The 25,043-nt window shown below is 52.0% G+C and overlaps 1 protein-coding gene across 1 annotated transcript; it reads left to right on the top strand.

The window, feature by feature from the left end:
- Positions 1-925: 925 nt before the first annotated feature.
- Positions 926-24,341, top strand: CDHR1 (cadherin related family member 1). The gene is made up of 17 exons (XM_012468526.2): positions 926-1,198; positions 1,850-1,945; positions 2,907-3,052; positions 4,192-4,242; positions 5,758-5,847; positions 7,299-7,385; positions 8,498-8,611; positions 9,673-9,816; positions 11,559-11,637; positions 12,863-12,963; positions 15,185-15,388; positions 15,723-15,875; positions 18,375-18,539; positions 19,027-19,094; positions 19,560-19,788; positions 20,457-20,714; positions 21,918-24,341. The coding sequence occupies exons 1-17, from the start codon at positions 1,144-1,146 to the stop codon at positions 22,455-22,457; spliced, it is 2,580 nt and encodes an 859-aa protein (XP_012323949.2). The 5' UTR covers positions 926-1,143; the 3' UTR covers positions 22,458-24,341.
- The last annotated feature ends 702 nt before the right edge of the window (positions 24,342-25,043 follow it).

Raw genomic sequence — 25,043 nt, forward strand, 5'->3', positions numbered from 1 at the left:
ATAAATAGCCTGACCAGGAGAAGGAGGACAGGCTGCATTTCCAAGCACGCTCCAGTGTCAGAAAAGGAGAATGAGGGTCTGGCCTGGGGAGCTTTACCAGCAACCAAAAGGTTCTTGTGTTTACCTGTGTCTCCAAGTTACCAGCATCCAGGACCCCAACAGCAGTGCCTTGCTTTGTGTAAATATCCTCTAGGGATGAGAGCTCATGCTTCCCCGGTGATTCAGGTCTATGCTGGCCAGCTCTGTGCAAGTCTATCCTGAGATGGTACTTAACTTTGCCTTCAAGCCCTTTTCTCTTCCTTGGAAGGTTTGAAAAGTGGGTCAGCCGCTCCGTCATGGTTCCAGAGTGGGCACTGACTGGGGATGGGGAGCAGAACTGCCTTTCACCCTGGTGGAAACTTGAGGGTCCTCCCTGCTGCCCACCACACAGATCAGACCCTTTGGGAGAGCTGGTCCATCCTCGGGGACAGGGCAGGAATGGGTCGAGATCACAGAGAGGGAGTCCTGATAACCCCTCACAATCTGCTGCCCACCCATCACCATTTTTCTTAGCTTTTGGTCTCACGCGGCACATGGAACCTGCTTAGACTGCTAAGGCAAGGCCCTCCCGGCCGCTCTGCTAACTTTTCTTCAGGAACGCTTAGCTCAGAGAGGACGGCTAAGCCACTGAAAGTCACAGAGGAAGTTCATGAGGAAAAAAAAACTCCTGCGAAGGCCGAGCCCCACCAGGACTTAGGGACCCCAGGAAAGCCCAATTTTCCAGGGCCCTGCTCAGGACCACTTGGAGGAAAGACACGCCACTCCTCAACAGTGTCCTGTCGGGGACCTGGGCCGCCGAGCAAAGGAGGCATGTGGGGCGGGGAGTCCTCTGGTCACGCCCCCTGCCCCCGCCTGCGGCTGGGAGCTGGTCCCTTCGCTCTGCGCAGCTAATTGGTCTCGTCAGGGCAGGAGCGGATCCAAGCCGTGTCATCCTCTTAGCGCCCTCGCGCCACCCGCCGCTCCCGCCCCGCGCCCCCTCCCGCCGCGGCTGCCGCCGCCGCTACCCCCATTATCGTCTCTGCACTCCCCGCGGGCCCAGGGCATGCTCCACGCCCCTGAGCCGGGCCTTGGCGGCGGCAGGCGACGCTCCGCTCCGGCGAAGACATGAGGCGCTGCTGGTGGGCCGCCCTGGCCCTGGGGCTGCTGCGCCTCTGTCTGGGTGAGTGGCCGCAGGGCTCCGCCGGCCGCGTGGACGGCGAAGGGGGTGGGCGCCGGCGCCACCCAGGTGGCCACAGGGACATGGTCCTGGACCACTTCCATAGTGGGACTCGGGCTGGTGGACGAGAGCGGGGAAGTCCTTCCATCAGCCTGGCACATTCGGTAGTGGGTAGTGGGGTAGCGGAGAGTGGGGCGCTCCGGGGCACTTCTCCAGAGTTGGCGTCCTAGAGCCCCGGGGTTTGGCGTCCGGACCCCTGCAGCTCTGCACTTGTTCGGAAGCAGAGCTGGAGGCTTGGTGGCAGCTCTGATGCTCCGTGGGGCACGGGATAGTGCCCTGGCTCGCGGAGTGACCTTGGCTGGGGCACTACCCGTCTCTGAGCGCAGGTGCAATCTGCCCATTGATGAAGGCAGGGTTAGGTTGCTACCTGGGTTCTCAGCGCCCACCTGCTACGTGTCCCTGACAAGCCCGAGCCCACTGGAGGTGGGCTGGGGAGTGAGGGGCATCCTCTGGGCGGCGCCCCATCCTCAGTGCACTTGGGTTGGGGAGACCGAGGGCCCTCCTGCCCAGCAGCGGGGCCTGACTCGGGACCGCGCTGGTGCGAAGCTCCCTCCTTGTGTCTGGGTGTCTGTCTGTTCTGTGTTCTTCTCCCAGCCCAGGCCAACTTCGCCCCGCACTTCTTCGACAATGGGGTCGGCAGCACCAACGGAAATATGGCTCTGTTCAGCCTCCCAGAGGACACCCCTGTAGGTGAGTAGCCCTGGCACTGGCTCCCTACAGGTCTCCCTGAGGGGTGGCTCGCGTTCCCCTGGACTCAGGGACCAAGCCTGTGATTCACTCGAGCCTGTATACGCGGCCAGCGCCAAGTTGCTGGGCGCGCCTGGGGGCTCCCTGTTTGCTCTCCGAATTCCCCCAGGGAATGACAGGAAAGAAGGTCATCGCTGCCATGGCGACTTAAGCCTGGCCAGTCCTGGAGACCAGGGCTCCTGCCCAGAGACAGGGTGGCCCCTTGAGGCAGGCAGCTGTAGAAAGCAGGCGGTAAGGTGCTGCCGGTTATGGCTGTGTGACCTGGAGCAAATGTATTCACCTCCCTGAGCGCCAGGTATCTAGGCTTTAAAACAGCCTAAGAACATCCAACTTGCTGAGATATGCAGAGAAAGGGGAGGAGAAAGGAGAGATTTCACACTCTCTTTCCCTCACTTTGTGGGCATTGGGATCTCCGGGAAAGGAGGAGCAGAGTAAAACAGGCATCCGATTCAGAAATCCCTGCAGAACACGGTCCAGGTATCGGGGACAATGCTGCACTGTGGGTCACCCCTCCTGCCTTAATGGCTGCTCCCATTTCCCCTTCCCTATACCCAGGAGCCCCACAATCTTGGATCCTGAGAAAGGAGTTATTACCAGCCAGTGCAGAACACAGGCACTACAGTTAGGCACAGAAGACCTGCACCTGCTCTGTAACCGGTGTTAGAGATTACAATCTGGGAAGTGACTGATCATCACATCTAACCTCTGTGAAGAATAAAGATACAAAGTGAGAAGCAGCCAGCAGGGATGAGGCCAGCAGTGAGAGCCGAGTTCAGGGCGGTACCTTTGGCACTGAGTTGAATAGTCACTTTATAAGCAGCTGAATCCTTGGTCCTGAGCAGCTGCCACTTTTGGGAAAAGTTGGGTCTCAAATTCTATGTCACTCCACTGTGTCTCCTTCCAGGATCTCACGTATACACCCTGAATGGGACAGACCCTGAGGGAGACCCCATCTCCTACCACATCAGCTTTGACCCCAGCGCTAGAAGCATCTTTTCTGTTGACCCCACTTTTGGAAACATCACCCTGGTTGAAGAACTGGACAGAGAGGTATGGGGAGGTGTGGGGAGTCCTGAGGGGTGTCTGCCTGCAGACAGACCTCGGTGGGCTGAAGTTCCCCTAGAGCACGTTGGTTAGAACCTCTCTGCAGAGTAGGGGATGAGGGGCACACCTGGGCACCTCCACTCTGTGGGATCTCTGGGCCACTTGCCATCAGCAGAGCCGGCTTTACTCTCATGCTCCTCATTCACACAGACAGAACAGTGGGCTCCTTTGATGAGCACCTGCCAGCCCTGCTCATCTTTTAAGCATGTTCCATTAAAATCTGTTTGCACTTTGAGGTTTCTGAAAGAAACCTCACAAAGTGATTTTTCAAGCCTGTCCTTGGAAAGGTGCTATAAACCACGGGAACTCAGAGCAGGTCAGGGCTGGAAAGGCTGGTTGGGAGTAAGTCTGAGTTTGGTAGGGCTCCTCCGCTCTACCCCCTGGAAACTTGCAGGCAACAAGGTATGGGATTTTTCAGATGGCACATGAACCTGGTGTATGGCTAACTGGACCTCAGCTGTGGAGATGCTGCCAGCTCTGGTGACAGCATCCACTAGCTGCAGGACAGGGTAGAGAAAGGAAAGGGAGGTCTCAGGGACTGCTGGGGGACACAGCAGTGGAGCCCGACTGTGCTTCCAGTACCCCATTCCCTGGCACCCACGGGATCTGGCGACCTCTGATACTCCTCCCCATTGAGGTCTCACCATATCCTGGGGAGCACTGAGATACCATGGATATGAGCCTCTGCAGAGCCCTGGATTATGGAGAGGTGTGGAGAGAGAAGGGGAGAAAAAGGAAAAGAAAGAGGAAAAGTCTTCATGGGACCTTGAGCACACTAAGGTCGGCATCTTTCATCACTGTGGCAGGAGAGTATTTTCTGTTGGAGCCCCAACAGATCCTCTGGGTCTCTGGGTTTGTAAGAACCCCAGAGACAAAAGTCCCAAAACAAGGTCTCTAGCATGGGGGGAGGCAGCTTTCGACTCTGCCAGGCATGCTGCCGCCACCACTTACCCTGCTCCAGGGATCTGTTGGCACACCCAGGCCTCCTCTGATGAGTTCGTGGGGCAGGGAGAGCGCCACCCAGCCATGAGGGTCCCATGGAGTGTCAGACACCTGTTCACTCACTCAGTCCCTTTGCTTCACAGAGGGAGGATGAGATTGAAGCCATCATCAGCATTTCTGACGGCCTGAATCTGGTGAGTGCATGCCCAAGGCAGTCTCTGGCAGTCTGCAGTATTTGGGACTGCGAAGGGTGAGGCTGGCATGATTCCTCCCCCAGCCTTCATGGGGCTTTTCTGTAAGTTTAAGCCAGGGCCCAGCAAGACCTGCCCAAAGTGCCCACAGGAGAGGGCTGCAGCAAGTCCAGAGGGGAAGGAAGGGAAAGAAGGAATGGAGAGATCGGGCTGTCTGAGCTGAGCTTCTAATGGGTCTAACCCACATTCCACAGCATCTCCTGAAACTTGCCTCCCCATTGGCCTCTCCCACCTGGATCTTGGCCTCCTGCTCAGTCACCTGAGCTGAACGCCTGGGCACACCACAGCAACTACTTTCTCTAAGCGCTCATCAGTACTACCTGGATGACCTAACAAACCCCAGGGGCTCACTGGCCTCCAGGCTCCCCCACCCCAATTGCCTCTGAAGTTGTCACTATGGGCCAGTCAGATCTGCCCACTCTAAGACTCAGAAAGTGCTAACAGCTGGCCTCCGCCACTGGCAGGATGAAAACCAAGCTTCAGTCTGGCGTTCCAGGCCTCCCCGTTGGGCACCATCTGCCTCGCTGCCTTTTCTCCCACATCCACCTCACCCAGGCCATAATCTAGACATAAATCTACTTCCGGCCTCTCAGCTCACCATGCATGTCACGCCTTTTTGCCTTTGCACAATGCAGCCTCTTCATCCTGGCACACCTTTCTACCTCTTTCCTCCTGGCAAACCTCCCTCAGGGATTAATTCTCACTCCTCTGAGAAGCCTCCCTGCTCTCCATCACCACAGCCCAGGCACTCCCAACCCTAACGGATGCATTTACACGGGCCATGTGTGTGCGCTGGTGCAGTGCAGGGCCCCGCCCCCTGTGCCTGACATACTGCTGCTATCACCTTGAGGAGATACAACGTGTTTTTTTTTTCTTTTCTTTTTTTGTTTTTTTTTTGAGATGGAGTTTCGCTCTTGTTACCCAGGCTGGAGTGCAATGGTGCGATCTTGGCTCACTGCAACCTCCGCCTCCTGGGTTCAGGCAATTCTCCTGCCTCAGCCTCCTGAGTAGCTGGGATTACAGGCACGTGCCACCATGCCCAGCTAATTTTTGTATTTTTAGTAGAGACGGGGTTTCACCATGTTGACCAGGATAGTCTCGATCTCTTGACCTCGTGATCCACCCGCCTCGGCCTCCCAAAGTGCTGGGATTACAGGCATGAGCCATCGCGCCCGGCTACAACGTGTTTTTAAATATGCTGATCTGTGCCCTGATAGCCCAGCCACTACTGCAAAATAACACACCATCAGACTGTCTTCTATCACCAGGATGAAACACAGTGTTTGGCACTAAGAGGCTGCTTAATGTTGGTTGAATGAATGAGTAAAAGAAGGAAGGGAGGGAGAGAGAGAGGAGGGATGGGGAGAGACACGTACCTTGGAGTGTTAGAGGTTGCCATCCATTCATCCCTCAGAAGGTCTCATTGCACTGGCTCTTGATCCCTCTGCCCCTTCTCAGGTGGCTGAAAAAGTTGTGATCCTGGTGACTGATGCCAATGACGAGGCACCCATGTTCATTCAGGAGCCTTATGTCGTCCTGGTTCCCGAGGTGAGTGAGGAGCCGCTGGAGGGGCCAAATATTCCACCCAGGCCCATAGCTTACCCCTGGGGCTGCCCTGTGGGCTCGCCATGGCTCACGGCCCTGTGGAGAGCCTCTCTGTCACCACCTGCTCCCTCTCACATTCGTTTTTATTCCAAAGGAATGTTCATTTGCTTTTTTCCATTGCAGTCATAATATAAGTTTAGTGTAGAATTGTGAAATACGTTGAAAAGTAAGGAAAAGGAGTTTTCAAAATCACCCTCACTCCCTCCAACTTGAAACATTGTTAAATTTTGGTGTATTTCCTTCTAGTCTTCTTGTCATTATAGAGTTTTTTTTTTCTGTTTGTTTGGCATTGTTGTGATTATATGCTTTCAGTATCCTATTTGCACTTAAGTTTTAACATAAACATTTTCCTCATTAATTGTAGTTTGGGTAACTATCGTTTTAATAGCTTTCATCAAGTGAACAGTCTATCATTTACAGAATCATTCCCTGATGTTTGGATATTTAAGGTGCTTTAAATTTTGCTGTCATGAGACACATCTTCTGAGCATCCATTTGTTTTCTGTTAATTAGGATTCTTTCCTTAAGATACAGTTTGGGATTTGAAATTACTGCATCAAAAGCACATATGCCCATGGGGCATTGCCAGGTTGCTTTTCCAGAAGGCACCTGTGTGCTCCCTCCCCACAATGGGAGGGTTTTTCTCCCCTGCCCCTTGACAGCACTGGATTTTCAAAGTTTAAGATGTTTGCTAATTCAGGCCAGGTGTGGTGGCTCACACCTGTAATCCCAGCACTTTAGGAGGCCAAGACGGACAGATGACCTGAGGTCAGGAGTTCGAGACCAGCCTGACCAACATGGTAAAACCCCATTTCTACTAAAAATACAAAATTAGACCGGCATGGTGGTGGGCATCTGTAATCCCAGTTACTCAGGAGGCTGAGGTAGGAGAATCACTTGAACCCGGGAGGCAGAGGTTGCAGTTAGGTAATATCATGCCATTGCACTCCAACCTGGGTAACAAAAGCGAAACTCCATCTCAAAAAAAAAAGTTTGCTAATTCAATAGGAGAAAGATGCCTCATTCTTGCTCTAAAATGTAGGTGTATGGTCCCTAGTGATCCTAAATAGGTCTGTGGTTATGAGTCATTTCCTCCTTTATGGATTGCTGTTTCATAGGTAGACCCTTTATCTGTTTGGGGGCTTGGTTTTTTCTTCTCCCTCTCTCCTCGAGCACCTCCCCCAGCCCCTCACTACGTCTTTTTGCTCCAATTTCCCTTTCCCTCTTTCCTGCACCCGCTCTGAGCCACTGCTCCTGTTGGGTGCTCACACCCTTTATCCTTACCTGTCCACCTCTTTTTGGCGCTTCACTCCCCTGACCGCACTATATGCCTCTGTCCCCCTGAGAACACTGTCACTATATCTGACCCTCCCCCGTGGCTGTGATCCCCTCAGGACATACCTGCTGGGAGCAGCATCTTTAAGGTCCATGCGGTGGACAGAGACACAGGCTCTGGAGGAAGTGTCACCTACTTCCTGCAGGTAAGGTGGGACATACAGGATGTAACCTGGGGCTGGGCCAGAGGGGACACCTGGGTGGCCCCTACCTCCATCACCCAGGCCTTTAGGTTGGTGCCTCTATGATTCCTGAGGAGTCCACGAAGGATTGGAATGGGCAGGAGGGGATGTGAGAGGGACAGAAGCCTTCTTCCCCTGATGGGCCCATCCTGGCTTCCTCTAAGTCAGCCTGTCCCCTGCCTCTTTCCATGTCCCAGGACCCTCAGCCCTCCACATCCCCAGCCCTTTCTGCAGGGGCTGCCACATGGGTGGAGAACCCTGTGTAAGCCCAGAATGGTCAATAGAAAAAAGAGCAGAAGGGGCAACACTCAAAAGAAACAGAGCTCTGATGGCCCTAACAACACAGGCCCAGAAGTCCCCTGGACTGCATGGGTGCTGGAGAGACCACACCCCTCACCCTTCACATGACCCTCAGTGTGTTATCTAACTTTCCCAGCTGAATTTCCTCATGTATCACATGGGAGAGAGAAAAACACATCCTTGTTGCATTGTTGTGAAGATTACATATGTGTAAAGCCCCAATAACAGCACCTGGCACTAGCGCCCGACTCTACCCAGACAGAAGGGCCCCCGGGACCCCACCGGAGGCCAGTGCTCCCTGCCAGCCTCCTTCAGGCTGTACACCCTCTCCCCTGATGCCAGGCTGCCTGGGGCTGGCCCGCAGTCACTTTGTTGTAGGGTTTGAAGGTCCCAACGTTTCCCTCCTTCACTGTGACTTTTAAGCCCTGGCCACCTCCAGGTTAGATTACTCTGTAGATGTTGCCACCGGCTGGACCCTCCAGTCCAGAGCTTAGCCCAAAGCGGAGGCCAAGAAAACTGGTTTTCCAGCTGAGCAGGAAGAAAAGCAAAGGCCCAGAAGGGAACATTGTGTTTTTGACTGAGATTGTGGGAGGGTAAACCCCCAGTCCTATGAAGGAGAACCTGGGACCAGAAAAGCTGAGTGCTCTGAAGCAGGAACCTCAACCCTAAGGTCCTGTGATGAGGGGCAGTGAGGACTCCCTTCAGAAAGCAGAGCGGGCATTCCTGGGTCTGGCCTGGGTTCTTCTTGAGGTCCAGCTGCCTCCTAATTCTTATAGAACCTACACTCCCCATTTGCTGTGGACCGCCACAGCGGTGTACTGCGCCTCCAGCCTGGGGCCACTCTGGACTACGAGAGGTCCCGGACCCACTACATCACCGTGGTTGCCAAGGTAACACAGCGGGACAGGGGAGCATCTAGTCTCTCCTCAGCCCTTGGGTTGGAACCGAGTAGGCTCTACAGGGGAGTGGGAGCAGTTTGGAGAGCAGGAGCCATGGTGGGTGTGGGGAGATAGGGCGCAGCTGCTTGGAGTCTTTTCTGCTTGGACATATTCTCCAGGGAGGCTGGGCTCTGTGGGCTCTTGGAGGGCATATACCTCCTGGAAACTAACGGGCCAGGATCCCCTAGGTAGGACCAGGTGGGATGGCCGAGAGAATGGCATCCTCTCACATCCTCAACAGCATGGCCTCCGGGCACCTCCATCTCACTGGCCAGGCTTGCTCACCCACCTCCTCCTCTCTGTGTCACCAGCCACCCTTCTGAGCCTTAGTTTCCTCATCTGCTCACCCCCAAACTCAACTAAGGTTCTCATATTTCTGAAATGCATGGTGTGGGAAACACTGGAAGCCAGCAGGTATTCACAGAAGCTTCTTCCCCCGCAAAGAGTGCAAAACCCCAGCTGTCCCTCTAGGCCCAGCACTTTCTTTTGCAGGCAGGCCCTTGCTGGTCACAGTCCGGCTAAGGGCCATCCCACTGCAGCCTGTACCAGGAGGCCCGAGTCAGCCTCACCTGCCCATAGCTGCACGGGCTGGGCTGGGTGCACATCTCTGCTATGATGCTCAGTGCGGGGCCCAAGTCTTGCTGTTGTGGGCCCCTGGCACTCAGCACAGGCCACGCATAGAGTAGGTAGGTCCTCAGGAGGTGCCCGAGGCTTGGTTCCTGGCTGGCAGGGGGAACTTAGCTCTGCATGCCTTTCTCCTGCCACCCACCTGATATGATTTCTCTGGAGAGAGAACTAACCCCACTTGCAAAGGAATGGTAGAACTTTAATGTTCTCAGCACCCCTGTGAGAGGAGAAGTCTCTCCAGGTGACACAGGAGCAAACCGAAACTTGGAAAGGACAGTTGGGCTCACAGCCATAAGTCAGCAGGAACCAGGTTCTCATGAGTTCTGTTCAATTCCACATCCCAACTTGTCTTCACTCTCCTTCTGTGGCCCCTGATTCTTCCGCAGGATGGCGGTGGGAGGCTTCATGGGGCTGACGTGGTGTTCTCAGTCACCACCACGGTCACGGTCAACGTGGAGGATGTTCAGGACATGGCCCCTGTCTTCGTGGGCACACCCTACTATGGCTATGTGTATGAGGACACCCTTCCGGTGGGTGGCTGTGCCCCTCAGCCAGCGTCTCCTCCAGATGCCTTCTGCCCTGATCCTTGTGATTTTTGGGACCCCCTGCTGGAGATGACTGGGCTGGCCCTGGTCACTCTCCTCACACAGAGGCCAGCTCTGTGGACTCACCCAGCCTCAGGCCATGAACTGGCCCCTTTTCCCCCATCTAGAACATGAGCTCCACTGGGCAGAGACCAGGCTGGAGCCAGGCCTCACTAGGCCACAGCTTAAGAACTCTACGCAATTGAATTGCATTCTTAATTTGCACTTGTCTGATTATTCTGGACTTTTTTTTTTTTTTTGAGACAGAGTCTACTCTGTCATCCAGGCTGGTGTACAGTGGCGCGATCTGAGCTCACTGCAACCTCCGCCTCCTAGGTTCAAGCGATTCTCCTGCCTCAGCTTCCCGAATAGTTGGGACTACAGGTGCGCACCACCATGGCCAGCTTATTTTTTGGTTTTGTTTGCTTGTTTGTTTTTGTTTTTTGAGATGGAGTCTTGCTCTGTCGCTCAGGCTACAGTGCAGTGGCGCGATCTCGGCTCACTGCAACCTCTGCCTCCTGGGTTCAAACAATTCTCCTGCCTCAACCTCCTGAGTACCTGGGACTACAGGCAGCGTGCCACCACGCCTGGCTAATTTTTCTATTTTTAGTAAAGACGGGGTTTCACCATGTTGGGCAGCCAGAATGGTCTCGATCTCCCAACCTCGTGATCCACCCGCCTTGCCTACCAAGGTGCTGGGATTACAGGCGTGAGCCACCGCGCCCGGCCTATTTTTTGTATTTTTAGTAGAGAAGTGGTTTCACCACGTTGACCAGGCTGGTCTGGAACTCCAGACCTCAGGTGATTCACCCACCTCGATCTCTCAAAGTGCTGGGATGACAGGCGTGAGCCAATGCACCTGGTCTATTCTCTACTTTATAAAGCAAAAGGAAACACTTTTTGAGGACCCAGTGTTGAAGACAAGCTCAAAGTGAGGGAGAGAGCTGCTGGACTGCCCTGGGTGGGGCCTGCAGGGTGGGCCAGGGGAGGCCCAGGCCATTCCACTCAGGAGCTAAGAGGAGAAGGAGGTGCTGAGGGACAGGGCTCAGGGCAGGCTCCAAGGGAGGAGGCAGCACCTGTTCCAGGTTAAGAAGTAGCCTGGAGTCAACCAGAGAGAAGGGCTGGTGTAGGGGGGCTTAAGAGGAGACAACAGCCGGAGGTCAAGCAAGACTTACACAGCTGGGGCAGCCCTACCCCAAACCCTTGTAGCAGCACCAAATGCCCACAGGATAAAATCTGAATTCTGGGACCTCACATATGAGACCTGGTCTCTCTTCCACCTGTCTTTCCCCTCTCCCTTCATGCACCTCTGAGGTGGGATGAAAGCAAAAGATAGAGGTGGCAGTGAGAGTGAAACTAGAGTGGGGAGCAGTAGAGGCAAAGGCTGAGTGTGGTCTGTGGGCCAGAAGTTGGTGCAAGAGGCCTGAGAATCCCCCGGGCAGCCTGGGTACTGCCCCCTACAGGCGAGGAAGCAGTGGGGGCTCAGGCTACCCCTCCAGCTCTGGAGGTCAGTGAGTGCGTCTAGCCCTCGGCACAGGAGAGCAGGGTCATGCTGCACGGCCACACAGAGGCCTGGCTCTTTTCCTGGGTGGGGGTAGCACCTAATTTTTTTATCATGGGGACATTGTTTAGGGAGGGGAGGGCCCCCATGTTGCCCATCAGGCAGCAGCTGCTCCTGTTTCCCCAAGGGCTCGGAGGTACTGAAGGTGGTCGCCATGGATGGAGACCGGGGCAAACCCAATCGGATTCTCTACAGCCTCGTGAACGGTGAGTCTGAGCGGCTTTGCGGGCTGCAGCTTTGACTATCTAGGTGGCCAGAGCAAAGTTCCCCAACCTCTCTAGATGCCAGCTCCCTCATCTGTAGGACCAGGAGTACAAGATGTATGGAGAGGAAGGGCAGGGCCCAAGACAAGGAAGTCTCTGGGTTGTGTGCTTCGTCCTCTGCCTGTCATGACACCCAGGAGCCGGGAGAGCATGGGTGAGGGCGCTGAGAGCAACACGGAGGTGCTGACCCACACTCCTCTCCCCCTGGGTATTTGCTCCTTGATGGGAACGTATGGCAACATTTCTCACACTTTTTAAGTGGCTATGCATTTTCCTCATTCTTTTTAATTGTTATCCCACAGCATATAGCTGAATTAAATGAATCAAGTGCAGTGATGATATGGCATCTCCCTAAAGCAGCCCTGTTTATGGACAAGAAAACCAAAGTTCAGAGAAGCTAAATAGGCATCCCAAGCTCCCATCACTGTATTTGAACCTGAGCCTGCTAGCTCCACAGTCTGTGCTCTTCCCATAGCTGGGCAGCAACTGAGCCAGCTGAGCTGTCCCTGGGCTAGGCCAGGGCATCGCATCTGGTGCCTGGTCCCAGATGTGTGCGTGTCTGTATGCCCCAGCCTGCCTCTATTACACGCCTGCGCATACTCACTTTCCAGCAGCTCACATGTGGACAAACCTGCCAGCCTCCTTTTCCCAGCTTCACAGGACCTCAGCTGCCTTCCCTCCCATCACCACTGCAAAGCTTTACCCAGTCCCAGAGCACCCACCCCATCTCCTGCCTGTCCCACTCCACACCCTCCCTTTCCTCTCTTTATTCCCTCCCTCCTGTCCCTCCTTTCCCTGCTCCCCGTCCATATGTCCATGTCCTCCTCTCACTGTATGTCCTCCTTGCTTCCTCTCTTTTCTTCACACACACACACAAACACACTCGTGCACAGATGCACATCTAGTATTATGCATAAGAGAAGGGACACAGTATGGAACCTGGGAGCTGGACAGAAGTGAGTTCAAGTCCCAGATCTGCACTGACTGTGTAGCCTTAGACAAGTTACTTAGCTCCTCTGAGACTGTTTCCATGTTGACAAGACGCAGATGACAGGATTCCATTCTATGGAGACTTTCCTAGGCAATGCAGGAGGAGCTTTCATTGACACGACTCCCCTGCGCCTCCCCGTGGCCCTGTGTAGAATTTCAGGGTGCTTCTCTGTGACAGGGAGCGATGGAGCCTTTGAAATTAACGAGACGTCTGGAGACATCTCCCTCACGCAGAGCCCGGCCCAGCTCCAGAGAGAGGTGTATGAGCTTCATGTACAGGTACCCTCCCCCTAGCTTTGTCTTCCCTGCCCACTTTTGGTCCTAGAAGGCTATAAAAGTGATGAGACCCAGGCCCTTTTTCCTAGGGCCCATAGTCTGGGGAGGGGGCTAGATGTCATTCCAAAGAGCACCTGCACCAGACATGAACTCATGAACAGGGAGTCACAAAAAGACAGGAGGAGGTGGGACTGAAGCAGCAGTGCCTGAGCATGGGTGGGATCTCGCAGGTGCATGCTGCCAGAGGCTGGCATTAGGTGGGTGGAGGCTGAGTCAAAGCATTCCAAGCCAGGAAAGTGCAGCAAGCTCAGGCTGGAGGGAAGAGCAGTGATGTATTGGAGAAACAACAAGGAGTCAGGTGAGGCCACGGCAGAGGGCCCATGGGCAGCCTGGAGAAGGAGGAAAGGTGGACTCTCAGGCTGGGGCCAGAGGAGCAAAGGCCCTGAAACCGAGGGGGTTATACAAGGGATTTGTCTCTAGAGCTGCATGTGTGGCTTGTGCAGTCACACAGGGACTTATACTTAGGAGGGTCCCACACTAAGCTTAATGCTTGAAGTTTGCTGTCTTGGAATTCTTTCAGCAAGAGATCCCATATTTTTATTTTTCACTGGGCCTGCAAATTATATAGCTGGTCCCGTCCAAGAGCAATAAGGAGCCATTGGAAGGTTTTCAGCAGGATTACAGTCAATAGGAAAGTTCACCTGGCTGCTCACCAGACCAGAGGAGTTCCCAAATTTGGAGAGTTGGGCCAACCAAGATTTTCAGGATCTACTCCTGGGCATAAGAATTCAGTATGTTTGGGGCAAACCCAGGAGTCTGCATATTATAAGCACCCAGGTAATTCTGGCACCAGTCCCAGCCAGAATTTGAGAACTCTGGTCTCAACTTGGATTCAGAGGAAACTGGATGAGAAGTAACAGGGGAGGACAGCCTATGGGGGTGAGGAGAGGTGGGATGGAAGAAAGGGACAAATTGAAAAGTATGCATGAGGCAGATTGCACAGAATGAGGAAATTGTCTGACCTTGAGAGTAAGGGATGGGAGAGGAATAGATGAAGCCTGGTGGTACCGTGCCATCAGGAGTACAGGACAGAGGGCAAGTGAAGTAGGTGAGGAAGGATGAGTTCAAATGCCTAAGGGATATGCAAGTTCAAACATCGAAACCTGGGCCATACAGGTTTGCAACTGTGGGAGAGAATGTCAACCTACAGGTAGCTGGAAGGCGTGGGAGGGAATAAAGGCACCCAGAGGAGAAGAAGAGAGAGAACAATTGACCAAACACAGCTGCGGGAGCTGTGTGAAGAAGTTGAGAGTAAGGAGGAGGAGAGGGGCAGGTAAAGGAAACCCAGGAGGGATTAGAGAGATTGAGGAGAAGCTGTAGAGAGCAGAGTCACATTGCCACGGGAATAGAACACTTGGGAAGAAGAAAGAGTAGCAGTGCCAGATGCAGTGTGGAAGTCAGGGTGAAGTATCTGAATGAGGGATGGGGTGAGAATCAAAAGGGACAACAGTGAAGGTGTGAAGGAGTGGAGTCTAGGGAGGGTGATTTTAGGATACATAAGACCAGAGCATGATTACAGAACAAGGGAAAGGAGTTCTTGAAGAAGCTCATAGGATATCTGCCACATGGTTCACAGGGTGCCTGTGGGCTCTTGGCCCTGGCTTTGTAGGCTGTAGTAGTTATCAGCTGTGTAATGAATTACCCCAAACTTAGTAGCTTAAAACAATACACATTCATATCTCATAGTTTCTGTGGTTCAGGACTCCAGGCTCAGCTTGGCTGGGTCCTTGGTCTTCAGGTCCCTCGCATGGTTGCAATCAGATTATCAGCCAGGACTGGGGTCTCATCTGCAGGCTTGACCAGGGAAGTACTGGTTTCCATGCCCTCCCAATTATTGGCAAGACTCAGTTCCTTGTGGGCTGTTGGACTAAGAGCTTCAGCTCCTTGCTGGCTATTGGCTAGAGGTCACCATTCGTCTCTGTCAGTTGTAGCTACCTGCTTTATCAAAACCAGCAAAAGAGAGAGTTCACAAGACAGAAGTTACAATCTCTTGTCATCTAATCATGAAGTGATAGCTTGCCATTTTTGCCATATGTTATCATTCAGAAGCAAGTTGCTAGGCCAGGACACCCTCAAACCGAGGGGATTATACAAGGGAGGTAGGAGCTGGACCATCTGAAGGGTACATCTGCCACACAGCAATAGCCACTTTTCCCCATCCCAGGTGACCGAGATAAGCCCTGTGGGCAGCCCAGCTGCCCAGGCCATAGTCCCAGTCACCATCAGGATTGTGGACCTCAACAACCACCCACCAACATTCTACGGAGAGAGTGGACCCCAAAACAGGTTTGAGCTGTCCATGAATGAGCACCCGCCCCAGGGAGAGATCCTGAGGGGCCTCAAGATCACCGTCAATGACTCTGACCAGGTGCGTGCTCCTGCCCTCCACTCTGCCTTCCCGCAAACCGCATGGAGCCGAGGTCCCAAAGCTAAGTGGGTCTGCATCAACCTTCCCTGTGTATGGGGCCAAGTGGGCCACAAAATGAATGAAACAATAAAAGGAGAGAGGAGGGAGAGTAGCCAATCAAAGACTACCTGCTTAGCCTGAAGGCACTCACAATCCATTCAGAAGGAAAAGTCAGATGCAGAAAGTCTCTTAATAATATCTCCCAGGTTAAGGGCATGTGAAGACTTCTATGCAGTGTGAATATAAATTTCTATCCTCATTCATCTTCCCTGTTTCCATTCTCCAAATTCTCCAGGGAGCCAATGCCAAATTCAACTTGCAGCTGGTGGGAGCCAGGGGCATCTTCCGAGTGGTTCCACAGACAGTCCTGAATGAAGCCCAAGTCACCATCATTGTGGAGAACTCAGCTGCCATTGACTTTGAAAAGTCCAGAGTATTAACTTTCAAGGTTGGTGGTGCCCTGAATTCACTGCCCTGAATGAAAGGGCCCCAGGAATTCGTACAAGCATCTTGGTTCATTCCTGAGGGGTCTCTTGTCACTCTCTGGCCTTCCTGGCCCTCCTCTTTTCTCCTCCAGCCCTCTGCTCTTCCTGCAGGTTGCTCACAGCCTCAGCCTCACTGAGCTCCCTGGCTTACACACCACAACCAGCCCCAGGTGGTGGTGTGGGATCAAAGGAAAACTACCAATATAATTTGCCATGTTAATAGACTGAGAGAAAAACTATTTGATGATCAAGATAGATGTTTTATCATATGTCTTGACATCTGTTATCTCTCCTAATAACAATCTTAGCAGAAGAGGAAAAAAAATACTTCTGTGCTATCATTGATAATTATGTAAAATCATAAAGGTATTATGAAATGCATATTATATATGAACATATATAATATGTTAATAGGAAAAGGAAATACTTCATTGACATGATTAAAATTGTTATTTATAATTCTACACATATACACATGTCCTCTTATAGCCTGCATTTTGCTTAAAAGTGAAATACTATTACAAAAGCAATCCATGAAGTTAGGAACAAAGCATGGATGCCTGCTATCACCGCTATTAGTTAACAGAATTCCTGAATAACATTGTTCCTGGATAAGGAAAGGAAATAAGAAGTTCAAACTTTAGAAAGGAGGAGACAAGATAGTCATTATTTGCAGATAATATGATTGTTTGGTTAGAGAATCTAAGAGAAAAGACAAAAGGAAACTCTTAGAAACACAGCAAAATGGCTAACATGGCTGATTACAAAGTTAATGCACAAAATCCAGTAGTTTTCCTATATACAGAAAATAATATGAAAATATGAGACTAAAAATTCTCTTTTACAATAACAACCAACACATAAAATTTGTAGGAATTAGCATAAGAAGAAATGTGCATCATGCAAATGCTGAAAAATGCAGAATTTTACAAAGAGGCATAAAGAAAGCAAGAGACATGAAAGGTATACCTTGTTTAAAAAGTTTGAATTCTCTTTAAGTTAATAAAGAATTTGGTTGGGTGCAGTGTGGTTCATGCCTGTAATTCCAGCACTTTGGGAGGCTGAGTGGGACAGATCGCTTGAGCCCAAGAGTTTGAGACCAGCCTGGACAACATGGCAAAACCCCATCTGTGCAAAAACTACAAAAATTAGCCAGGCATCATGGTACATGCCTGTAGTCTCAGCTACTCGGAAGGCTGAGATGGGAGGTTAGCTTCAGCCTGGGAGGCAGAGGTTGCAGTGAGCCAAGATAGCGCCATTACCCTCCAGCCTGGGCAACAGAGCCAGGACTTGTTTTTTGTTGTTGTTGTTGTTTTTTTTTTGAGACAGAGTCTTGCTTCATTGCCAGGCACCAGGCTGGAGTGCAGTGGCACTATCTCGGCTCACAGCAACCTCCGCCTCCCACGTTCAAGCAATTCTCCTGCCTCAGCCTCCCGAGTATCTGGGACTGCAGGCGTGCACCACCACGCCCAGCTAATTTTTGTATTTTCAGTCGAGACAGGGTTTCATCATGTTGGCCAGGATGGTCTCGATCTCTTGACCTCGTGATCCGCCCACCTCAACCTCCCAAAGCGCCAGGATTACAGCTGTGAGCCACCACGCCAGCCCTGTTTTTTGTTTTTGAGACAGAGTCTTGCTCTTTTTCCCAGGTTGGAGTGCAGTGGTGCGATCTCAGCTCACTGCAACCTCCATTTCCTGAGTTCAAGTGATTCTCCTGCCTCAGCCTCCCAAGTAGCTGGGATTACAGGCGCATGCCACAATGCCCAGCTAATTTTTGTATTTTTTTTTTTTTGAGACGGAGTTTCACTCTTGTTACCCAGGCTGGAGTGCAATGGCGCGATCTCGGCTCACCGCAACCTCCGCCTCCTGGGTTCAGGCAATTTTCCTGCCTCAGCCTCCCGAGTAGCTGCTAATTTTTGTATTTTTAGTAGAGACAGGGTTTCACCATGTTGGCCAGGCTGGTCTCGAACTCCTGATGTCAGATGATCCGACCACCTTGGCCTCCCAGAGTGTTGGGATTAGAGGCATGAGCCATCGTGCCCGGCCCGTTTGTTGTTGTTGCCCCTAATTAACTCTTCCTTAGAATTTCCTTTGGACAAGTGGCAACAAGTTTTGACAAAATTAAACTGGTTTTTATCTCTGGCATTAAACTTATAAAAATAGTTCAGACTGTTGGAACTGGAAAGGAATATGCAGCTCAGTGGAACAAAATAAACTGACTCCAATATAGATGGGAATGATCAGAAAACTGGCATTACAAGCCAATTGAGGGGATAGAGGATGATGCCAGGCCTTAGAGGTGGTTCTTCCAGATGGTGGCAGGAATAGCCGGTTGGCAGCTGTGAGGAAGATTGGGAGACTTGGCAGATGGAGGCTGGATCAGTCCTGGGGAGATGAGGTGGGAAGGCTCTCTTCAGGGTGAATGCCTACCCAGACAAGTCCTCATTTTCCTTCCTTCCCAGCTCCTGGCAGTTGAAGTGAACACCCCGGAGAAATTCAGTTCTACAGCGGATGTCGTGATCCAGCTCCTGGACACCAATGACAATGTCCCCAAGTTCAACTCCCACTACTACGTTGCCAGGATTCCTGAAAATGCCCCAGGGGGCTCCAGCGTGGTGGCTGTCACAGTGGGTTGGGGACTGGCCCAGGAACTGGGGGGGGATAGGGGGCCTTGTGAAGCCAGACAAATCTGGAAGGTGATTCCAGTTTGAGTGGCAAAGCCCACACTCATTAGCTGTCCTTGGACAAGATACTTGCCATCTCTTAGCTTCAGTTTCTTCATCCATACAATGGGGATTACAACACCTCACAGAACTGTAATGAGGATATATGTGTAAATAACAAGCACAGGGCGTGGGACCCATCCCCTCTTCCTTCCTCATTTACAAAGGAGAGATGAATGTTTTCCAGTTCTAAATCTCTTGGCTATTTCGACACTTAAAACTTGTTGGAGGAAAACCAAGGCTCTCGGGCAGGTCTCTCCACCAACTTCTCCCCAGTTGGGCAAACCCCAAATCCCCTTGCTTTGTGGTTGAAAGCCACCCTCAGGGCATGGGAGCTGCCAACACACCCTGACAAAGAGGCACATGCCACAAGGAGCTCTTTCTCTTCCAGGCTGTGGATCCAGACACAGGACACTGGGGCGAAGTGAAATATTCCATCTATGGGACTGGAGCAGACCTGTAAGTAGATCCAGAATTCAGGATAGGGCCTTGGGCAAGTGGGTTGGAAGACTGAGGGTGGAGGGGGTCTGTGGTAGGGGCACGAGAGACCTGCGAGGGACAGGAGCCTGGGTGAAGAGGAGTAGAAAGAGGAAGTGGAAAGCTGAGGCAGAAGGTGAAGAAGGTCAGAGCCCACGGCCTCAGGAGCCAGGCAAGCAGGACCGGCTGGGGAGGGGGCAGGCCATAGGAAGAGAAAGAGAAAGACTACAACTGGAGTTGTTAAGCTGAATAGTGACAGATGGGTGAGTCCACAGGTGGATCTACCTTGCTTAGACTGCAAGGATAGGAGGGAGCAGGTGGGACACTTTGGAGGAGCTGCGTGATACCTCACTGTTGATTTGGGAGGCAGCTCATTATTGCAGGCATGTGCGTGTGTGCACGTGTGTGTATGCATGCACACCTGCACCTATGCTCTCTGCCTGGCAGCTTCCTGATCCACCCATCCACTGGGCTTATCTACACCCAGCCCTGGGCTAGCCTGGATGCGGAGGCCACTGCCAGGTACAACTTCTTTGTGAAGGCAGAGGATATGGAAGGCAAGTACAGCGTAGCTGAGGTGTTTATCACACTGTCAGATGTCAATGACCACTGCCCTCAGTTTGGAAATAGCGTTCAGAAGAAGACGATGGTTCTGGGGACCCCAGTGAAAATTGAGGTGAGTTTCAGAGGCAGCTGAGCTCCCCTGAAAGCCTGGGTCCAGCAGCTGCAAGAGATACTGGGGCATACGAATTTCACTGAAGATAAAATTTATTGGCTTCCCACGATGGACGAGGGACTTTAAGATATTTTATATATCCCCAACCCCACCTCAACACAAGTAAGGAAAACAGTGCTACTAACAAAGGAAAAAAAAAAGACCAGATGGGTTAAGTGTTTGGCTTGCCTTTACATAGCTGGTCTGCCTGCTTTCGAAAGAGTGGTTTTCTCACTGTACTTTGTCATCTTGCCAATGTGGCAAAAAGGATGAACTCTGAAACCAGGCAGACTTGACTGTAAATCCTGGCTGTCCTTCTTATACCTCTATATCCATGGGCAAGCCACTTCTCATCTAAGTTTTCATTTCTGCATCCGTAATATGGATTCGCCAATATTTGCTTCCTAGACTTCTTCTGAGAATGGAACTAGGTAGCACATGTGTAAGGCCTACATAGATCCTGGCTTATAGGAGGGCACACATTCTATTCCTTTCCGAACTCAATCCTCTCAAAATAGGATCAGGACGATTTCCCATCAACCCAGCAAGCCCCATACGACATGCTGATTTAGCCAGTGTACACAAGGGGTCCTGAAAGCCCAGCTCTGTTTGTCTCTCCCTGTGCATAGGCCATAGATGAGGATGCAGAGGAACCCAACAACCTGGTGGACTATTCCATCACCCATGCAGAGCCGGCCAATGTGTTTGATATCGATGCCCACACCGGGGAGATCTGGCTCAAGAATTCCATCCGCTCCCTGGATGCCCTGCACAACATCACACCCGGGAGGGACTGCATATGGTCCCTAGAGGTGCAGGCCAAGGACCGGGGCTCCCCATCCTTCAGCACCACGGCCTTACTCAAGATGGACATCACAGACACTGAGGTGAGTGCAAAGCCATGGTCAGGAAAAAGGGGTCAGAGGACCAGCTCAGGCCTCTCTGCAACGTGGGCAAAGCGAGAAGTACCATCTCCAGGCTTCCTCCAAAAGATACTCAATGGGCCAGACGTGGTGGCTCACGCCTGTAATCCCAGCACTTTGGGAGGCCGAGGCGGGTTGATCACGAGGTCAAGAGATCGAGACCATCCTGGCCAACATGGTGAAACACCGTCTCTACTAAAAATACAAAAATTAGCCGGGCGTTTGGCACGCGCCTGTAGTCCCAACTACTTGGGAGGCTGAGGCGGAAGAATCACTTGAACCCAGGAGGCAGAGGTTGCAGTGAGCCGAGATTGCGCCACTGTGCTCCAGCCTGGCAACAGAGCAAGACTCCGTCTCAAAAAAAAAAAAGAAAAGAAAAGAAAATTAGGTGGTATATATTATATATTTGGCCGGGCGCGGTGGCTCACGCCTGTAATCCTAACACTTTTGGAGGCTGAGGTGGGTGGATCACCTGAGGTCAGCAGTTCAAGACCAGCCTGGCCATCACGATGAAACCGCATCTTAAAAAAAAAAAAAAAGAAAAAAAAAAGACACTCAATGTTATCAAAGGCAGCCTGGGCCATCAAACACATAAACTTTGGAAAGGGAGTTGAGTTTCTAGTTCAATACTTATTAATGGTGTGACTTTGGGCTTTGCTAAACCTCTGTTACCTTTCCTGTAAAATGGAAATTACGATGCTTCCTTCACATGGCTGTTGAAAAGCAGAGTGAAATCATTATGTGTAGCTCTCAGCTCGGTGTCTAACAGAAAAGTAGTCACTTAAGAGGTGGTTCCTGATATATCTGGGCAGACAGACCCCCTACTCCTTGCCACAATCAAAGGCAGGTAATCTCCTACTTTCTCAAGGACAGAGTCCAGCTAAAGCCAGGGTTCTGAATCCAAATGAGGTTGTTTGCATTGTGTTCTGTCTGAGCACATTGTACTAGAGAGTGGTCTGCACCATGCTGTCTCTGCATGCATCACACTCTCTCTGTATGCATTTTCCTGAACAAAAGCCCAAGTGCATGGTGCCTATCAGATTCTCAAAGGGACTCCTGACTCCAGAAAGTTTAAAAACCATTAGGTTTGAGGAAGCACATGCCCTACTCTGGACTTCAATGACCAGGTGGGAACAGCTGAGTACAGGGGGTGGTTTTCTCTTTCAGACCCTCTCCCGGAGCCCCATGGCTGCCTTCCTGATACAGACCAAGGACAACCCCATGAAGGCGGTGGGTGTGCTGGCTGTCACCATGGCCACCATCGTGGCCATCACTGTCCTCATCTCCACCGCCACCTTCTGGCGCAACAAGAAGTCTAACAAGGTCCTGCCAGTGCGACGGGTGGTCCGCAAGCGGTCCACCCCTGTGCCCCGCACCATCCGCATTGAGTGGCTCAAGTCCAAGAGCGCCAAAACCGCTACCAAGTCCGTGCTCAAAGAGAAACCTCCCAATGAGAACTGCAACAACAACAGCCCAGAAAGCTCCCTGCCCCCAAGAGCTCCAGCTCTCCCTCCACCTCCCAGCGTGGTGACCAGCACGGGCTCAGCCCACTGGACCGTGCCTACTGTCTCCGGCTCTCTCACCCCCCAGCAGTCCCAACCCCCATCAAACTCCAAAACTATGGGAAGCCCTGTCCAGTCAACTCTGATTTCTGAGCTCAAGCAAAAGTTTGAGAAGAAGAGTGTGCAAAGCAAGGCTTACTTCTAGTGTGTGCGCTATGGTCCGCCCTTTTTCCTCCCCCCGACCCCGACCACCCTGGTGCTCTGACCATGCTCTCCTTCCTCTTTTCCTTAAAGTCACCCCTGTTTTGTACAATGTTGTAACTCCCATATACAGGGCTCCGGTCAGGGCCTTGGGCAAGACATTGCTTGGGCTATAGGATGCAGTTGGCAAATACTTCCCCATTACTCAAATCCTTGGCACTGCTACAATGCCCTCCATTCTTCAAGGCTGGGAATTGACAAGAAGCCAGCTCTATGTGTCTTCTATTCACCAACCCTGGACCTCACAGTCCCCAGGTCCTACTGGAATCTCATCATCCTTAGTCAAGCAGCAGGTCCCTGGCCACATGGAACAACGCTGACTAGAATTTGGATCCTGATGCCTGCAGCTGAGAGCAGGAGCAGGAAAAGGAGGCTCAGCACTGTCTCAGGCTGGAGGTCAGCAAACCTCGTGGGCTGTAGGAAAGCAAATGTAGGTAAGGGGAGGGCAGGGATGCACTGAAACCACACTGACTTCAGGACTGTGCCGGGATGCATTTGGAAAGATAGAACATTCTGTCTGGGCAAAGACTGTGGGCCCTGGTATGCCCACATGGGACCAGGGACACAGAGGTGGAAGATGGACCCTGCCAAGATTGAGGGCAGATGTCTCCATCCAGGACTGCCCTGAGTCCAGAAACGTCAATGCTGGAGTTATAGAGGTAGCCCTAAAGGCATCCAGAGGAGCATCAGGGCCCCTCTCTGAGGAGCTGCCCCACCAGTCATCCTCGAAGAGACAACTCAGGGCAGTAGATGAATGTCAGGGCTGAGATGCAGGGTGACTTCCTTTTTTATCCAGCTCTTCTGCTCACATCGTATAACCTTGGGAAAGCTGTTTAAACTAACTGATCATCCTCTTCCTCATCTGTAAATGAAGAAATGTCTCCTAGAGGGATTGTTAGTGAGTCCTGTCTGCCTCACTTGTAGGTTTGGGATGAGGATTGAGGAATATAGTGGTGATGAGGGCTTTAACCAAGTGCAAAGCATCATGAATGCAAAGTATTTTTCTGCAGCCCAGTTATCTGGGTGCAGCTCTTCCAGAAGGTCTTCAGAGCCTCACAGCTACTCTGCCAAGCGCCCCAGGAGGCACTGTGCTGGGCTTAGGGGCTACCACTGGATGATGGCATTGCCATGACTCATACACCTCTCCTTCCATTCTTCCCTTACCCATCACCACTGTGGTCCTGGCCAGCTACCATCAGAGAGAACCAGAGTTCCAAGTCTGCAATTTGCCAAGATGAAGGAAATGAGTTCCCAAGACAGGAATGCTTTGCCTGAGGCCACAGCAGGTTGGTAGCAAGGATCTGGTCTAGCCAGGGCAGACATCAGCTTGTGACAACCTTCCCTAGCAGAGAAGTTATACAAGGCCTCTGGGGTTAATACAAACAGGTTGTGCCTTGCTTTAAGGAACCTGCTATCAGGAAATCTAAATGTGTGCACAGAGAGAGAAAAGTAGAACGGTTCTTGGCATTTGACTCCACTCACTAACAGTCCCTCTAGAATACATTGGTGATTTTATCTAAAGAGATTGTATGCACATGTGGCTCTCCTGATTTCTGTGTCTGTGTTTGGAGGTGTTACTGAGATGTGCCAGTGTGCAGAATCCTTGCTGGGACTTCTGCAGTCCCTGACTTGAACAGTATTAAGCAAGAGGTGGACTCTAGCTATCCAGGAGCCCAGACTGAGCAAACAGGTACTTTCCAGCCTGTGTTTCAGGAGAGGGCTGTACTGGATCGTGCTTGACCACTACAGGGAATATAGCATCCTTACGGCTTGCATGCAGTCAACCTCTTTCGTAAAACGGTTAATAAAATCTGTTACCCAAAGGCCATGCTGATCCCCTGCTCCCTGCTTTCATTTGTGTTTGCTGACCTGTGGAGACCAGTCTTCCTGACACACAGCCAAGTTCAACTTGCCTCCTGGCTCCTTCAGTGGGTGGATCCATTCTTTGACCCCCAGATCTGACTCTAAAGGAGGCTAAAAAATTTTGTCCAAATTGCCATGCATATACCTCGAACAGCAGGACATTTGCAGGCCTTATCTACTGGATTTTCTCCCAAACAGGACAAGCCCAGGCAGGGCTTCTTGGAGAGGAATGGAACCTGGAGCCAGAATCAATTACATTCTCCCACCTACCAGTGCAGCCCAGCAACGGCAGGAATTGGGAGGCCTAGGGTGGACGTGAAAGCTTGGGAAGCACTGTTGTCTCTCAGAGGTATCATAAAGACCTCTGAGCTGGAAGCTCAGGCTAGCAAGTGGACCCTGGGCCAAGGGTGAGCTCTTGGACAAGCCCAGGAACTTGAACCAAGGCAGAGCCAATCTTGCAAACTGTCCATGGAAGGGGAAGTGCCCAGTAGCCAGCATGAGCCACACTGGGAAAGAGGAGGAGGGTGCAGCCAGACCTAAGGGACCGGCAAGTGTGGTCAGAGCTGGAGAGAGCCCGCCATTGGGGTGGAGCCTGCCAAGTCCCTGTGTTAAGAATGGTGGGCCAAGGAGCTGCCTGCTCAGTCCCAGTGAGACAGGCGGAGCTTCA

The sequence above is a fragment of the Aotus nancymaae genome, unplaced genomic scaffold (assembly GCF_030222135.1).
Source record: "Aotus nancymaae isolate 86718 unplaced genomic scaffold, 86718_ANA_hifiasm-v0.15.2.pri h1tg000010l, whole genome shotgun sequence".
In the NCBI taxonomy this organism is placed as follows: domain Eukaryota; kingdom Metazoa; phylum Chordata; class Mammalia; order Primates; family Aotidae; genus Aotus; species Aotus nancymaae.